Consider the following 18788-nt stretch of genomic DNA (forward strand, 5'->3'; position numbering starts at 1 on the left):
AAAATGAATCCTTTTCAAACTGTTGCCATGTCACCCTTGGTGCAGAACGGTGACGTGGCTGAAACTCACAGTTTGTAAGCCACCTTGTGGACACACTTGAGATTTACTTTTTGTTTTGTTCCTTTGTACTTTTTTTTATATATAATGAACTGCATTCGGTTTAAAGACACACTAAACATTTCAAAGGAAAAATGACAACACAAGAAGACAAAAACCTTTATTCTAAATTTCATTTATTGGTGAAAGGAAGACTTTAAGCAGCAAGATCTCATGAACAAACTGGGCAAGGCACTGTCTGTCAATGGTTTTATAAGTCAACATTATTTTCCTTTTTGAGACAAGACAAGCATCTTTTAATGAGTTATCACCTATGACGACTAAATTTCAAATTAGGCTGCTAACACACAAACTTTGGGGTAAAACAAACTGCAAGGATCACAAAAGTTACTATTCAAGGCATGTAAAGGAATCTGTAGCAGCAATCCTTTGATCTGTTTTCATGGCACATAAAACAAGTAAAACTACACTGCTGATCAAAATGTGTCTTTTTTTCTTTCACTAAAAGACATCAAAATAAAATAATCAGAAATATTTATCACTAAAATAAATTTGGGCTTAATTTGAAATGTGAAAAAGAAATCAAATACTAATTTCTAAAAAAAAAAAAAAAGGTTCAATGGTTTAACGCACCCTTAAAAGAATGTCCTGTACCATCTGGTTCTTCCACTTACAAAACGCTGTCTTTAAAAAATGTTGTTCCTTTGAAAACAGGTATTGTTGACAAGTACTCCTAGTTTTCTACATTACAAAAATATCCTAAGGTGTGTCTCTCTTAGACCTTACATAATTGTATCACATTTGAAAAATCCCAAATACAAAAACACACAAATGTCATTAAATACATACAGTATATAAAAATGCATGCTTCGGAGAATGTGCCCATGTGGGACAGTATAATTTGACTCACTTGTAAAAAGGTAAACTGATTTTTCCAGTGCATGTCTGACGAAATTGTTTTATTTTACACATTACTTGTTTTAAGATTAAACTACAGCTTTCACCTTTACAGATGACTATGTGTTTAACAATAGAAGCCAACTTCACAAGTTACAATTACCACTGCTGTACTGGGTAAAACAATAATCACTATAATAACCAAAAACATCCTCAGTGATAAGTAAAAGAGCAAAGACTTGATGATGATGGTTAAAAAAATATTTTAATGGTTAAATGCAGCTGATAATTTCTACAAATTTCAATCAGATTTAATTTGCAGGTCAAATTTCAGCCTTGCTTCTTTCTTCAGCGTATGTAGGTCAGCATATGTAGATGTGCATATCAGTGCTACCTTTTCTTTTGATGTCTGAGCATGAGGAAAAAACAAGTTGCAGCGTATACGTTAAACTAAATTTGGATTCTTCAAACAACTGGATTGTTACAACATATGAGATTTGCAAATGACATACCAAGTTTATTCCGTCTCTAGGCACAGTTAGACATTTGTTTGCTTAAGCTTCAACAGCAAGTTCTACACTTTCAGCCACACAGCTGAAAGTGTAGAACTGAAAATGCAAAAAAAAAAAGACAAAAATCCTTAGATCCTTCATATCACATTGCCAGTAGGCTGTAAATACTATGACTTTTAACTGCTGGATGATTCTGAGCGCAGTAAAATTAGTAAATAAACTGTGAATTTTCAAAATAATAATAATAATAATAATATAAAATATTAATAATACTGCTGCTGTTTTTTGTTCCATACAAACAATTTATTCATATTATTTGCATTTGCTCGTATAGACTGCAGTGCAGTTAATTTTAAACTGCAGAAAAGCATTATTTCTAAAAAATAAAAATATCCAGCTTGCTGTAAAGAATCAAGTGCAAATGGTTTATGGCACAATTTGGATTTGTGAATGGCACAAAATTAAATGGATTTCTACAGCTTTTATTTAGAAATGATGATATAAAAATGTGAAAGAGATAAAACAAACTAAAAGTTGCTTGCTCAATGTGTCATGAAATGAGGCGTGAGCCCGTTACTAATATGCTACACATACCCCTAGTGAGGAATGTACTAATAAAATACAGTATGTCCCTTTTCAACCAGTGACTTGTCTAAAATTCAAAGTAAGAAATGGTAACAAACAGAACCTTCCAGATCCACATTTGTACAACATGCTGTGCTTTTGCAGCAACGTCATTTGGTGGATCTGACTTTATTTGGGTACAGAGAAAACAGCTAAAGTGAGGCAGGACTGCAGTCCAGGCAGAAAGGCCCAGCTCTGTGGGCTTTTGCGTTGGTGAATGCAGACATCACATGCATTCAAACTCATCGATACGCTGTTTGGTGTTTCCTGACCGGATCTGCCTGAGGGTCTTGTACTTGTCACGTCCTGCTCGCATGTTGTCTGCATGAATGATGTCATTTGCCGTTTTCTTGCTCTCATCCCGGGCGTTGGCCAGCTCTGAGCTTAGAGCCTGGAAAGAAGGTTACAAGTATTATAAAATTACAGTTAACATGTGCGACTCGTTGTGTAATGTCATGGTGTTTTACCCATGTTCTTGCACCAACCAGTGAGTCACTTAATTGGCTCAAAATTGACATTCTACTCACTTATTTCTGCTTTTTAAAACCTGTTTTAAAAGGAATTCAGACTTAAATGAGGGGATTACTCTTACCTGGATCAACCTCATTATTCTACTTTAAAACAAGAATCCCTAGCTGACTGTGTGTTCTTACGAGATGTAATCATAATGTTCCTTCACTTTGCCAATAAAATATCAAAAAGAATTATATTTGATTTATATCCTCCCATTTCCTTCTGCAGGCCACCTCTGTCAGCATGTTTTGATCCCTGTTTTTGCCTCGTGGCACCATCAGACAGTGCAACCATGAGTGCATTTCTCTAAACATGCTCCCACGGACATCTCAGATTGTTATGGTAGAAATCAGCATCTGTCAGACCCTGAGTGACCAAATTCCCAGTGCTCAACCCCATCAAAGTTAAAAATAATGAGAAGCATGCTCCTAGTTTCCCTCCTCCTCTGATACCTTCAGGCTCCGACACTGTGGACTTCCTTCCTTGCTACTTGAAGTTGATGTTTATTCTCAAGTTCACAAGTTTACAACTCCACGATAAAATGCAGAACCACTGTGGTCAGAAGTGGACTTTGACTGAACATTCAAAAACAGCAGACCACCCTGGGAAGACTGCTGTGCACGACAAACTGGTTTGAATCTATTCTATTTGAATCAGGTATGAATCACGATTTTTAAGGGTAAAAATGTATGAAATCTTTACATCTGACTGTAATAATGAAACTGTATGACACATACACGTATCTACATACAGTCATCTGACTGCTTTAGTAGCATGACTTAATTATGCGCATTCTTTATTTTTAGTTGACTAAAGCTACTTAAAATTGTGTCAACAGTAGTCAAAGAAACAACCAAAAAAATACTTAGATACTAATCAATACTAGAAAATACTGGATTAAATACTCATTTGCAACAGTATCAGTACCAAAAGTATTGGCTTCGCCTTCTCAATCTGACACACAACTTCACACAGCACTGCTTTCCCTTTAATGCTTCACAAATACAGACAAGCAGGCACGCAGCCCCTCCCCACACTAGCAGCTGAAGTATTTGGCATTCACAACACCGAACAGCACTTTGGGAGGAAGTTCAAGAGGCCAGTAAAGCTCCCATTTCAACAAAACTGAAGCATTAAACAGCGTAAAAGCTAACTTGGCTTCCAAATGTTCTACATTAACAGGAAAATATAATTATTTGTGTGTCATGTTTCTCTTACAGTCCCAGAGTGAAGCGAGACAAAAAACAGTGGCAGCCTACCAACTTTATTTGAGCAACGTTTACTTCGTCACTTTATTATTTGTATTGTTTTAATGTTTATTAAAAAAAAATTCCAAGGACTTACAAGTAGATGTTTCTGTAAGCGTTCGTTCTTCTCAGCTTCAGTCATTCTCTCCTCCTCGCTGCGGTCCTTGTACGTGGCAGCACCTGTTAACTCGGCGCTGGCTTCGGCGCTGCTCTCATCATTCTCATCATGCTCGTTCTCTGCGTTTAGGGGCTCCTGAGGTACCATCACTTTGTTTTTAAGCTCTTCTTTGGTCTTTTCCAGGTCCTCCTGCACTGTCGTAGCCTGAGCAAATATAGAAATAAAAGTGAGGTGTTTTAGAAATTACCCTTATTTAATGTCTAATGAAAATGACAAAAGTGGGGGGAGCTTAACTGATATTTCTGTATTGCCATTTTTCCTACAGCATGCAGTAGAGGAGAAATGCACAGGCAGACCTATGCTACATGACCCATAGTCAGGCTCTTGGTTTCCTGTTTTGGTTTCTCTCCACCCAAGCTATATATCTTGGATATTTTTATTAGGAAATCCCTTCAGGAAATTCAATATAAAACCGAGTGCTTCTTGCCCGAGGCACTATGAGTCAAAAACCAGCTATGAGTAAGACTGGAATCTCAACTACTATTTTTTCCAAAAATTCACACAATACTGAAACCACCAGTTTGCACAACTGGTTTTTCCAAGGCAGAAAATCACAATGGTTTAAAAAAGGTGAACAGGATTTCCCTCACACAAAGACATCCATCATCACTACAAACACCATGAGTCACATGGGCTAAAAAAAAGAAAAAGAAAAAAAGAAAGGGCTGGCACGCAGGATTTTTTTTTTACCAAAAAAGACAAGAGGCAGGCTGGGAGAGTTTAACCCTCCCCCAAACCCACACAACAAAAAGACCCCAGGAATGCCTGTCCTGACTATGTCACAGAGGAGGGGCGATGTGACCAGCACAACTCTGATTAACTTCTTCCTGCCATAGTTACACTGACTTCGATTATCAATGAACAAAAAGGCTTTTAAGTCTAACAGTTTAATCTTTTCTTCTTTCTTTCACTTTTTGTCCATCCATTTTTTTTTTGCTTTTCCAATTACATTTCCAAAATTACTAAAATATTTTTCTGTCTTCATAGTGTCCTAGTTACAAAAAGATCAGTTCTCACCACAAGATGGCAGTAAAGCACAAGTTTCCTTTTTTTTGTTTTTTGTTTTAACTAGAAAACCAGGAAGAACAAACTGAGTTCTGCAACTGCATATGCAAGTATCTGTTAACATGTTTTCTATATAGACAGCATTTTCTTGCCTGTTCCACTATTGGCATATTGCCATATTTTTATGTTATCAGTTTTGAATAGCAAACTACGGAAAAGTCAAGCCACACCTTCTGCTGCCACTCGAATGCTTCTTCTTCCTTTTTCTTCTTGGCATCCTCCAGCAGGGAAATCTTGGAAGTTAGGTCAGCCAGCTCTGTGGCCTAAAAGAACATCATATTTGAAGCATCAGTACACACATTATTGCAGTTTTTTAAGTGTCAGTGTCTAATCACACTGGCTAACACACTAACCAGGTGCTCCTGGTTCTTCATCTGGTTCTCTGACTGCTGCAGCAGCGCCATCTTGGCATCCTCAGCACTCTTAAGATCACTCTCCAGGCGTTCAGCCTCCTCCTGAGCACGCTTCCTTTCCTGCTCCAACTCCAGAGCCCTCTGCGTTTGCTCCTCCAGCTCTGTGGACACACACACAAGAATTAAGGGTAAGAATCATGTGAGGAAAACATTGTCATCATTCATTACAGGCAGCTTTTCTTGAACTCTCACAGCTTCCCCACCTTGCTGAGCTTTTCTCGTCTGCTCCTCGATCCGCTTTAACCTCTCCATCAATTCCTCCTTCTCCTTTTCGATCTTTTCCTTTTCCTTCTCTGCAAGTTCTCTTTTCTTCTTTTCATTTTCCAGCACAGCTCTAATGAAAACGAAATCGTTACAGGATGACTGCGTAATGCATCACACGGAAATGTTTCAAAAGCAGAGCAGATAATCACCCCATTTTATAGAGTATTTGAAAATAAAGCTAGTAATCTTTCTATAACTGTTACAATATCCTATAACAGACTGCATTTATTATTGCATCTTTGGAACAGAACTCACACAATCCATGTGTAAAATATTTGTAGGTTTTTTTGTTTGGTTCCATTTCGGTCCTACCTCTCCATCTTCTTGAGATTCTTCTCCTCCCGAGCCTGCGCCTTCATCTGTTGCACTTCAATAGTGTCGGGCTTGCGGCGGCGCATGTAGAGCTCATGGTTACCCATGCACAGAGCCAGAATACGCTTGTTGATGCGCAGCCTTGGAGCATAGAATACAAAGTCCTGCAATGGAAACATTTGAGACATTTAAAATGTCTTATTGTTACATGTTATTATTAATATTATTCTTAAATATAAATAACATAACATTATGTTAACATACAGGTGCTTTCTTGTCAATTGGTTTGATGACAAACTTCTTGTCATTGAAGGAAATGTTTCTTATTTCACTCCATGGAAATCCAATTTTGGGCGTCATTCTGTAAGAGAACAAAAATGCTTGGTCAGCACTGCACAGTGTACCTTTTACGAAACACAAACCCTTCTGTGGAAACACTTACTTATCATTTTGTTCATAAATGTTGAGACCCAAAGCATCCACTCCCAACCACAGCTCTGTTCCCTTCTTATTTTTGATGTTGAAGTAATTGACTCCGTACATCTCGAGGTCCTGAGCAATTTTCAGATACTCCATCATGGATTCCTCTCTGTGGACAAATAAGACGTCTTTAACTTTTGCTAAAAGAAGAATTCACAGTCAGAGCGTGGCGTGCTGTTTGCACTGTTCTAACCGGCTGCAGAGGCCAGAGCTCAAATGCAGAGCTTTCAGGATGTGTGGTTGAGCGGGTTATACCTCTTTTTTAACTTTACCTGAACTATGAAACTTAACTGATCAACAGAGCAACTGGGGAAACATATAATGAATCTAGGCTGTGTTTACTGTTTATCTACGACAAGCTAACCTGACTGATGAAACACATATGGAAGCCAATAAAGGACATTCACTATTGTCTTCAATAAAGCATATACTAAAAATGTCAGTGGCACAAACAGTACTCAGATCACCAAACTGCAGTGACTCAAGGCCAGTAACAAACTTTCAGAGCACCTGTGAGTCAACACAAAGGCCGTGGTAACACACTCTCTCAGCTAGCTCTATCTCAAATTCACGGAAATGACAGAAGAGGGAAGAAACTGTAGCAACAGAGAACAACAAGGTAATTCAACTAGGAATAACTTCCTCAACAGTCTTATGTTTTAGTAGGTTATGAAGTGTGTATATAAGCTGTGGCTACCCTAATGTAGTCACTGAAGACTACATTGTAGTCAAGTGGCAGAAAAAAATAAGTGTGCACAATGATAATGGAAAATTTAAGCTACACATTTTCACATCACCAGAGATGCAATAATTTCCCAAATATCCATATTTTAGGCAACCGTCCTCTCTTTCACGTGTTTGTGTGTGTGCTGGGGAACACGTGTGTCGCTGATCACCTCATCATGCCCTTGTGCTCTTCATGCCACACTTGAATCCTCTCTTCCCACTGTTCCTTGTTGAGCTTGTGCTGATCCAGGACTCTGAGAACATGAGAGGCCCAAGTGTCAAAGTAACATGTCGGGAATGTTTCACGTGAACCTGCATATTGAAGTGGCAATAAAGCCCGCGTTACCTTTGCGGAAGCAGGTGTTCGCTGCTCAAATAGCCTGGTTTGTGGACTTCCTTATTGTAGTCGGCATACTTGGCCTGCACCGCGTAGGAGGCCAGGAGGACCGCCGTCTCTGGAGGGCAGTAGATGTCATCATTTAAGATTCCCTCCTTTACCTGCAGGAAGAATAGCCGCTGTGTGGCATCCTGGATTAACTCCTCTGAGACATCCTCGGGGAAGAACTTGGCACGGAACTTAAAAAGCAGCGGGCTTTCCTTCCTCACATCCTGGGCTGTTACCTAAAATATGATCCGACACGGGTGAGAGGGTAGAGGTTATGCTTCTGTTTGTGGACTCGAGATCAAAAACCGCAGTTCAAGCTTGAAAAAAGACATCCCAGTGAATGAAGTGTACTGAGTACTGAGGAGCTCACCTTCTTATTGAGCTTCAGCCAAGTAGAGAAACCCTTTGTGTCCTGGTACTGGAGTCCAAAGTACCAAACCTCTCGTAGGCCGATGGTTTTCACAACCTTTAAATAAAAACAGCAACAAAAATAAAAACATAAAATATAATTCTCTTGTTTTATTCTGTTATTTAAGGGGTTTCAGCCACAAAGAGTTACTGCTTTCCTAATTGCAAATGTATTGTTTTTAGATTTTAATCAGTCATATAAAAACAAAACAAAAATCAAACAGCAGCCTTTAAGAATCTGTCATTGGATTTTTCACATTTAAAATTATTTTAGAAGACTCAAAGATCATCAGCCAAAAATAAAAAAAATTTAATAGCCATGAAAATAATATATAATAATAATATATAATAATCTCCCGGCATTTTCCAGAAATAGGAGTACTAAACCCCACCACAGTACTCGTCAAAGAGTCATCATTTATGTTTAATGGTAACTTAAGTGCTGGCTAGAGGAAACAGTTTCTCATACCTGGTCAAAGAGTTGCTTTCCTGTTGTATTGGGCTGAATGGCGAACTCCAGTTCGGCATCCATAGTGGTGACTCTTACACTAATCTGAGGAACAGAGGAAAGAAAAAAAAACTTTTTCAAATATGCAAATAAAAAAAGACAGTATTTTGGGTTAAAGTACTATTACTATTACCCATATCATTGTACTATCATTGTATCATTGAAATGATTGTACCATATCGTTTCTTGGTAAATAGAGAATAGACAAAACTAGATCTTCTGTTCTTCTCTTAAACATTATGAGACTCTGCATTTAATCATTAGTTATTATTAACCTGTCTCCCTCCCCTCACTCCCAACAGGTTGTGGCAGACAGCTGCCCCTCCCTGAGCCTGGATCTGCTGGAGCCTTCTTCCTGTTAAAAGCGAGTTTTTCCTTCCCACTGTCAAAAGGTACTCGCTCATTTGATTTAGAAAACCCTCTGTGTTAATATACGGTCTTTACCTAACAATATAAAGCAAACTCTATGCAATATATAAGTTCTCGTGCATTAAAAACTGTGTCATTCTATGCAAACTATTTAATGGCGACCATCTTTAACAAGTGTAGCATCTCAAAATGTGTGGCCCTCTTGTAGAATTCATTAAATGTGCCTGCAATAAAAGTGTACACACATATCCCAGTCCTGCTGGAGAACAAAGTAACACTGCAGTCCAATTACCTTTTTACTATTTTATTCTGAAATTTAGAAAAGACTGCATCTCATGGTTACGACGAATGTACCAATCTGGCTCTGTCTCAGTCAAGAACTTATCTACAGGAAGTAACCACATCCTTTGGTGGTCGGGCCCTGTGAGGCATGACTGTTAAACACTGAGCTCTCATGAGAGATGTGCACATCCTGTCATGCATCAGACAACCTGTCTGGTGTAGCAGGATTTAACAAGATCGGTTTGTAGACAGAACTTTAGCTCGATCTCTTTTTCAGGTATCACACTTTGCTACCCTGGGTTATTCAGTAAACGAGGCACGCCTTAGTTAGACAAATTGTTATATCTGTGTCTTACAAAATCATATGTCCGAAGTTGAACACATTTATTTAACCTTTTCTTTGGAAAAGCTTGCTCAGAAGGTGGCGAGAAAAGAAAAAGAAAAAAGTACTCAGTAGGCTGTGCAGGAATCCCTCATTTACTGTGCCCTCTTAGAGACTAGGAAAAAAAAGAAAAAGAAAAAAGAAACAGCAGCATGCATGTCTATTGGGAAATAACTGTGCAGGCAGAGGCCCACGCCTGCCCTGAACAACAATGGTATGTATTATTTCCTAGTTGCGGGGTTGATTAGAGTTGCGTTCTTTCCCATCCATGTCAGCAGGACCCTATTTACTGCTCAGGACACTTGCCCCACTGTCACTTCCTGCCATCCCAGGCAGTTAAGAGCTGAGGAGAAACCTTAAATCTGGGCCCACTCTGAATGCCAACACTGCAGTCTAGAATCGTCTAGACACAGGAGTTGTTAAGCTTCCAGTTATGAACTTTAGGCGATACACTTATTTATATTTGAGCAGATAAGAGTTCAGTTTGTGGCCACCCTGCTGGTGTCTAAGCAGTTTCATTTCCTGAATCAAAATAGTTAATCTTGCAAGAAAAAGGAACTACGCTTATACATTTTCTGCCTAGTTAGGGTGTGTCTCTCATGGCCAGGGCTCAAAAACACTTAACACACTATTATTAGCACATGCTGAAAAACACCCTGTTCTGGCCCACGTGCCATGTTTCCATGACTTTCTCTTAGCTCTTTTTTTAATCGCACCAAAGCGATACTGCAAAAATAAAATCCCAAACTCATACATTTCACATTGAGAAACACATCTGTGACCGATTTTGTCACACGGGTGTATTTGATGACTACTGACTTGTTTAAAGCTTTACTGTATGTCATGTGAAGTTGCTTTTAACAATCTGTCACTTCACTGACTGTATGAAACGTATGAGTTAATCTGTGTTATTTTATTTATATTTGTTTTAATGTAATACACAGCTGCATGCTACAAAAATAATACTTTTCCAGACTCAAATCAAAGGTCTAATGCCTTGACTTACCAACAACTGTTCAAGCCATGCTGGACTCACAACACAATATTAGTTATTTAACAAAGAATTATCAGGATACACATATGCTAAGGGTGACAATGCCAACATTGTGATGTTTAGTGGGTCTAACATTCACTTTTGTGAGCAAATAATGAGTTTGATTGAGGCTGAATATAATTTAGTTATCAGAAATGTCACGGTAATCCTAAAAGTCTGCAATTTTTTCACTAATTTCATCTTAATGGCATGTTTGTTCAAACTGTACCAAGCTAACTGTAATGCTGAAAACGCACGTAGCAAGTGAGAGCTGTTGGGCTTACTGAATACAGAAAGCTGCACTAACCACAAAGAATGAAAAAAAAAGGACGCAACTATCATAAGTAAAAAGTGTGCACGTGTCTTACAATTGTACAGCCACTGAATGGCAATGGGGTGATGAGCAGTTAACCTGAAAGTTAACTGGGGTCAAACATCTGGGTTGCCTTGTCAGTAAGAGGAAGCAAAACTGATGAAAACTAAATTAAACGTGGTGTTAAATATTGAGTGAAGACACAGTGATGCAAGCAGTCTGTCACTAATTTTGCTAGGTTCATCAAGCTTCCTTAGCAAAATCTTTTTTTAAATCCCCTCTGTATATTCAATTTCGATTTAACAAACATGTTACTAAACCAGCAGAAACAGAGGTCACCGGAGAGCATTTGCTGCAATTAGGGCTGCCACGATTAGTCAACTAGTCACGATTACGTCGACTATCAAAATCGTCGATGGCTAATTTAATAGTCGACGCCTCGTTTGAAGCTTTGTAAGATCGCAAAAGATGCAGGAATAAGTAGTAGGATTTAAGAGTGTAATAACGGACTGAAACAGAAGATGGCAGCACTGCATGTACAAGGATGCCAGCTCCCGTTAAACCCCGAAGAAGAAGAAGAAGAAGCTGTGTCCCAGAATTCATAGCGCGGCCCTGCTCAGTTTCCAACAATGGCGGCAGATAGTTAGTTTTAATAATACTCTTTCTGGGTCACAAAATAAACGTTTAACATGTTTTCGGGCGAGAATGTAACTGTGTAAACTTCAAATATCTGCTCAGTTTATCGAGACACCACATATTTTCAAAAGCGCTCCGACGTTTTCGGAGACGTCTGTTACCCACCAGCTCGATAGCTAGCCGGGTGCAAAGCTCACTAGAGCCGGTGAGAACACCGGACTCCGGGCAAATCGTTTTCAAACCCAACGCCGTCTTTCACTACTCAGGTTAAACATGATGTATAAGTCACTTAGATAACTTAAAAATGTTATTGTTTGGCTTTTTTTAGTATTATTGATTATCAGAAGTGTGAGATTCTCCAGAATATACTCCGGTGTTCTGTTATATTTTAGATAGCAAGGAGCAGACGGCTGAGTTTATTAAACTTCACCGAAACAATCTGCAGATTTCATTCAAATTTAATAAATTATCATCTTGCCTTTATTTTTAGTTAGCACATACCTTAAACACTTAAAGCTGTAAGCTAATGATAGTTATTTAAGAGCAGATGCATGCTGGTGCAATAAACTGTACGTTTTACGTCCAATGGATGCATGATCTGATTTGTCGACTAATCGCAAAAATAATCGGTGACTAGTCGACTATCAAAATAATCGTTTGCAGCAGCCCTATTTGCAATGACTGCAATTACTTATTTTAAAGAAGAAAAAAACACTAAGTGCCAGCTAGTTTAACCCTGTAAGGTTTCAAGTCACAAGAGAGCTTCAGTAAATCTAATCTTTAGATACAGCCCCACTGACGTGCCAGAATTCAACTTCTGCCTTACATTCCCACACAAGAGTTATCGCCATGTGCTGCTCACAACTACAATCTGTCCAATACAAGCTGAGACAGTAAAGAAGATAATGCTAAGTGGTTCCTGGAACAAGTAGGAATGAGTTAGGCTCTGGACTAACAGTTCTTTGACGTGAAAGAGCAGAGGGGTTTTTAAAGAAGGTCACTATCAGAGTGTACGATAAGCCTGGCTTATTTTACAACTGATTTATAACAACGGGAAACGTGCATCAGAACATGCCATTCTTTCAGTGTTTACCCCAATAACCATAGCAACTGCACATTGATAATTCTGAGTCATACATCTGAGTCATGCCATGCATGAGAGTCACACAATGTCAGCATCTAAAGTCAACAACTGCTTAACAAAGCATCCTCTTGGTTGCCAGAGAAACGCTACTACTGGCTCCACCGCAACCCGATTTACAGTTTGGTGTATCTGAAAGATAAACTGAGGATGTCAGGGGCAACCAGAGTGCAATTCAGATTCCAATCCATTCAGGTGAAATGCATTTTTTCCTTCTTTACTCAAGCATGAGAGACATTTTAGTTTTACCAAATGGCTATAAATGCTCTCACTTCCATCAGATATGCTAACATGAATTGATCAATCGCTCATTCTGAACCAACAAAAGCTCTGAATCTGGTTCTATTACAACGAACACAGAACATTAACAGTTCAGGTTGTTTAAAGTGACATTTGAAATGGTAAAATGTGCGAAAATGTCATGACTTCCACTTATCCTGTGCAATTCACAGTTAACATCTCGTTATGTTATCGCTCAAAGCGTGGAAAATTAAAAAAAAACTTGTGGGCGAGATGATAAGCATATGACTCTCTGACTAGAGTTTGCAGTTAGTTAACAGGAAAATGGAAATAATTTAGCTCCATTGTAAGTTTAAAATTGAATCCTCATTAAAACCTTAAGGGTATCTTCATTGGTAATGTCACCAAGTCTTCTTTTCTGGTTATTTTGGGTTTACTGTGTGCTTACGGGTATTAGCATTAAACGAAAGAAATTCAAACTCTGTCACAGGAAGAGGAGGGTCGAAAAAAAAGGATCGGGTTTCTTCTTTCTAACCAGGGGAGAGTACAAACACGCACACACAAACACACTCAAGTTTGGGTCTTTTAGAGCCGTTTCCCACGACCACTGTTTATTTGATTTTTAAAATGTCGGCGCAAGCAAACTGGAAAAGAGTTTTGTTAGTTTTGCTGCTTCGTCATCTGGTGAAACTGCTGACTGACATCTGTCTGAGCCAATCATGGAATTTACCGTCTGCTCTAAAAAATATCCAATAATAAGAAATCCCAAGCACCAACTGATTAAAGTATGTTTTATGCATACTTGCCTTCTTTGTCAGGTATTCTCTGGCACATTGTTAGAGCCATGTAGACATGCAGAGATTAGGCAATAGCATGGAGGTGTTAATATGTGTCAAAGTGCAGTACAAATTTTACATTCCTGACATCTTTTCAGATGACTAATGTTAAGTCCTGAAAGTTGCCACTGTACAGTAGAACTGCTATGCTACCTGTTCACCTTGTGTGGAATTATGATTTGTCCGTCTTTGTGTAGATCCAAATAAGCTAATACATTAGCAGGTCAGCAGGGTGGTTCTAAAATAAACTAAATTGTCAGTTGTCAGCTGAGGCAAAGCTAACCAAATAATCAGCATAAGATCAAACTGGTCTATTGAGAACCAATGCTAGCTCATAAGCAACAGCAAATACAGTATTAAGGATGTCAAATCAGAACACTACATGACCAGCAACAAAGTACTTACGTTCAGATCTTTGATATTTGCCACAGCTTTCAAAGAGAAACCTTTAAAAAGTGAACTTTTGATTGCAGTTTGTCCACCAGCTCTACCTCTACACTGTTAATCTGCTCTGCTATGTGCACCACAGACCCATATTTAATCTCCTGCTACTTGCATACTTCCAGGTCTTTCCATTTGCCACGTCTCCATAGACACGCTTGTTAAAAATGTGATCATTCCAAGGAGAAAGCTAGATCTGTCATCATTCCTGCAATTCGAGCTAAAATGGTAAGTTATGCTTAATTTTTATGTGGTAACAGCTGCCCATATGTGCATTTCTTGAGTCTAAGGAGTTAACATGAAAAAGTGTACCAGCTCTGAAATGGTTCTAGTGTTGAAAAAAACAGGTAGGAAAGTAAGTGAACCAACCGTCATGGGGTTGCATGAGTGGGAAAATCCTTTGCTTTGTAACAACATGGGGTGAAATTCTAGCAATAAAGCTGATGATTGTTTTGTTGTTTTGTGCTTCCGAAAATACAGCCTATTTAAAAAGTAATTTTAAGTTACTGTTACCTTCTTGATAAAGCAGATAAAAAGCTGCAATTCCATGTAACACCAGCACATAAACAAATTCAGTGTAATAATAGAGCTGCATTAGGAACTAACAACAACAACAAAACTGTGGCAACAACAGACATGCAGAAAAATTCTGAAAAAGGGTTTTGCACTGCTGTAGTGCAATCTAAAGTGGGGCATGGTATCTGAAGACCACGCGGAGGAAAGCAGGGAGGAGATCAGCCAGACTGTGATGTGAAAGTCCATATAAGGCTGCAGGCGAGGAAATTACCAGAAAGGAACTGATGTAAGTACAGAAACCTTGAGTCATAACACGACTTCCTAGGGAAACTGAAGGACTGCCAAAAGGAGTCCAGTAAAGGCTGAGCTTCGCAATAATTATTGCTTTTGAGTGACATTAAGCTTTATTAAATGTAACTTGAACACCGGAAAAATAAACTGTCTGAAAAACTAGGTTAAAAAAAACAGGTAATGGAAGAACTTCTTTTGCTTTAAAACGATCTATGAATCCCAGAGGCAGCTTGGTGGGGACATGACTTTTACTTTTGCTGGATACAGAGTCGCTTGATTTGCTGAATCAGTTTATCTAACTTCCTTTTTTAATGCTCCTCATCTGTTGCATCTTTGCATAGCACCTTTAGCTAACGAGAAAGGAAATGAACCGATGAGTGTCACACATCTGAGTTTGAACCATTGCACCTGTTCACCTTTGTGCTACTGTGCATACAGGGTTTACTCCATCTACACAAACAGAACAGAATATATTTTCTTATAGTTCCAATGATTATACTTTTGGCAGTGGGGGCACGACGCATGCTGTTCATTAATGAATATAAAAACCCACAATCTGCTGTTTATTTTGAGAAAATGTTGCTGCTTCTTCCTGACCAACAACTGGTTTACTCTTTTCTAACTGACAGCATGACAAAAATGTGTTCTTCTGATTTGACAGTAACTATCATTTAGGTGCTTTTGAGGTGTTTGAGGTTCCCACTGGTGACTGCAAAAGCAGCTACTTTAAACACGGCTCTGGTTTTGCTGAGGTTAACAACATCCCAGCTGCACTCTGCAGACAGACACTGATACTTAGCAGTGGATTAAAATGCATGGCAAGTGAACAATTGATTATAGGAAACAACTTCAAAGACAAATATCTGTGTCTGTGTGGGACGCAAGCTCTTAGTTGAACTACATTTATTACAAACTGCACTTGGGTTATAATCAGTAGTGTAAGTAAATGTATGTGCAGAAAAAAAACATAAAAAAATTGATTTTTTATGCTAATATACAATTGAAATTCAATAGTTATGTAGTGACTCAAGAGAAAAATTTTTTCCTCAGAATGGGTCTTTGGGAGGTGACTAGATAAATTATCAAGACTGGTACACTAAATGTAATTTTGCATCCCTGACCACCTGATAAATGAAAGGGTTGATTATACCATTTAAGTAAATGCTAGTAACTAGTGATTGGTTGTGCCAAAAATGCCTCCATGCAGAAAAGAAAAAAAAACAAAACATACTTAAAAACATGCTGATATTAGACTAATTCCTTTGGGGAAGAAGAGGGTAGTGAAGGCTTTTTACTGCCAGGATGCTTGACATTTTTTTCTGGTTGACAACTTGGAAAAATATCAAGGAAGTACGAACAGAAACAATACCGCAGGAAGAAAGCAGGTACGAGACTTGGAGGCTTTTTTTCTCTCCTTTGTAACATTGAACGTTTCCGGCCTGAATATAATATATGACTAGTAAAAGGTGACACTGATAAATTTGGTATCATACTCAGGTAGTAGCTATAAAACTAACCCAGTATTATATTAACCAATCTGTAAAATAATAGTTTATTATTTATAAAAATCTGACACACACAATCTGGGGATAAACATGATAGCACTACGATGAATTGCAGCATCTGCACTGTGAAATGTGAATCACTCTGTAGACTATATAATGCCGATCACCTTCTCATTGGTCATGTGTGAATCTTTTAGTAGCATCATGTCCCTTTTACATTCAGAATGTGCACGTGGGTATCTCAGGACAATGTGTAGATAAGAAGAATGACTGCACACAGATTCAGCAGCTTCTTTGTTATCTTCTTCATTCAGAAAGCATTTCACTGAGTCAAAGCCCCACACACCTTCACCCAGCCGAGCAGAACCGATGAGTTTGAAACCGCATTCAATTCTTTTGTCCACTGATAAAGGCATCCACGGAAATATTGGGCTGTGCCTTTTATAATGCTGTAGGTCTGGACCCCCTTATTTTCTTTGTTCAGAGCTCCACCAGTACCAGCACAAATCTGTGAGTGCTCCTTCATTTCAAGAGCAGTTATTTTTGCCTTTATTTAATAACCTTCGCAATGTAGCATTAAAAAAGCTCTTTGTGTCTCCTCTTTTGCCTCCTAGCCGTTTGCAGATTTGCCTCCATTTGCTCCTGTTTTGACCATAACAGCTGGCCTGACTGACAGTTCAAATCCCTCCTTGTTAAGAGCTGACTGAGAGGGAGGCCTGAGAAGGACTAGCTCGCTGCTAGTCCAGGATACACCTCCGCTGAAAAACAGTATAAAAAGTGTAATTTAAGCCTAAATATATAACTCTAGAGCATTTTAATAGCACGCGGCTTCCACCCTGAATGAATGATTTGATTTGATTTAAGGCGCTAATTTTAGTGAACACAGGGTAGGAAGCGCGCACGCGCACACACCTAACGGAAAGTACCACAGTAATCCTCGGGTGAGTTTGAAAGGATGCGAAAGATTTTTAAACACGGTAAAACCCATCGGACATGCACTTTAGTTTATCTTACTGTTATTAGTGAATAACAACGCGAAACATCCACACCTAATTAAAATCGCGTACTGAAAAAGAGAGACAGAAAAGGCAAAGTAGCTTCTGACATAACAACATAAATGTACTTTTCAGCCTTACCGTTTTCGGCATCTTTCTTTTCTTTCACGTCCGGCTCAGGCTTTCTATGAAGTTATTAAATAAAAAGAGCAGTTTGCTAAACCAGGAGAAAACTTTTTCCCATCAGAACAACGGCGCCAACCAAACGCTTTCCCGTCTCGAGGAAACAAAACCTCACTTTTTTCCGTTGGACTGCGAAGAGCTATTTTCGACCCTACGCGAGTGGGGGGTGTTTTTCCTTTGTTTCGCCTTAAAGTAAAATGGACTCGAGCTGGATTTCCTGCTAACGGTACCCTGCAAACCACACCCAACCCGATGACAGGACAGCGGAGTGAAAAAGAGGTTCAGGCCAGCAGCAGACTCCGCCTGCAGTAGTCGCATCATCATGGCTGCGGTTCACTGTCTCAGCACTAGGCAAAAAAGTTTCCCAGCACTCTCACTTTTAGCAGACAGGCCACGTTAAATACCATTCTTTATATGAGTCTTTTATTTAAACGACGACCAGTGTGTTGGGATACTTTGAGAATACAAGAAGGCAGAAAGTACTAGCAAACATGTCAGTATCTAAAACAAGCCTGTTAGAGTGTGCAATATGTTCGTCATCGGCCTCTAGCGCTGTGCTAAAGGCTGGTAACCAAATACTTTTAATCTATAAAGGCAGCGTATGAGAGATGCTGTTGACGCAGTCTGCTTTTTATCTGCATGTTTTGTTTGTTTATATTTTTTGCACAGTAGTTGGGTGGCGCACCCATAATTTCGTTGTATATCTGTTATGATGATAAAGGGCTACTACTCCGCCTATGTAGTGGAGAGCAGTGTGTTAGATGAATCACATTCAATTTGCAAATTCTAAAAACATTTTGATAACCATTAAACCCCTGTGATTTTCCACAATGATTTGTTAATACAGAAACAAAACACGCATTTCAGCTTTTCGTGTATTTTAAATCAGGGTTGAATTTGTTGACATTCAACATAATAAGATTTAGGCATTTTTCACAGTTCATGTTTGAGGTATATTTTTCCATTTCCCCATAAAATTATTTATTTAATAAAATTCAGTAGGTTACATACTGAACGTACAGGACGAAACAAAGCA

The 18788-nt window shown here is 38.8% G+C and overlaps 1 protein-coding gene across 1 annotated transcript; it reads right to left on the minus strand.

Moving 5' to 3' along the window:
• Positions 1-216: 216 nt before the first annotated feature.
• On the minus strand, positions 217-18028 carry msna (moesin a). The gene is made up of 13 exons (XM_084941754.1): positions 17711-18028; positions 8551-8634; positions 8044-8139; positions 7635-7909; positions 7459-7542; positions 6525-6671; positions 6347-6443; positions 6083-6246; positions 5710-5840; positions 5447-5607; positions 5264-5356; positions 3948-4172; positions 217-2481 (listed from the first exon to the last, which is right to left on the minus strand). Exons 1-13 carry the CDS (start codon positions 17720-17722, stop codon positions 2317-2319), a joined length of 1734 nt encoding a protein of 577 aa, XP_084797880.1. The 5' UTR covers positions 17723-18028; the 3' UTR covers positions 217-2316.
• Between the last annotated feature and the right edge of the window lie 760 nt (positions 18029-18788).

The sequence above is a fragment of the Perissodus microlepis genome, chromosome 10 (assembly GCF_051167445.1).
Source record: "Perissodus microlepis isolate ML-2025 ecotype Zambia chromosome 10, ASM5116744v1, whole genome shotgun sequence".
NCBI classification, from domain to species: Eukaryota; Metazoa; Chordata; class Actinopteri; order Cichliformes; family Cichlidae; genus Perissodus; species Perissodus microlepis.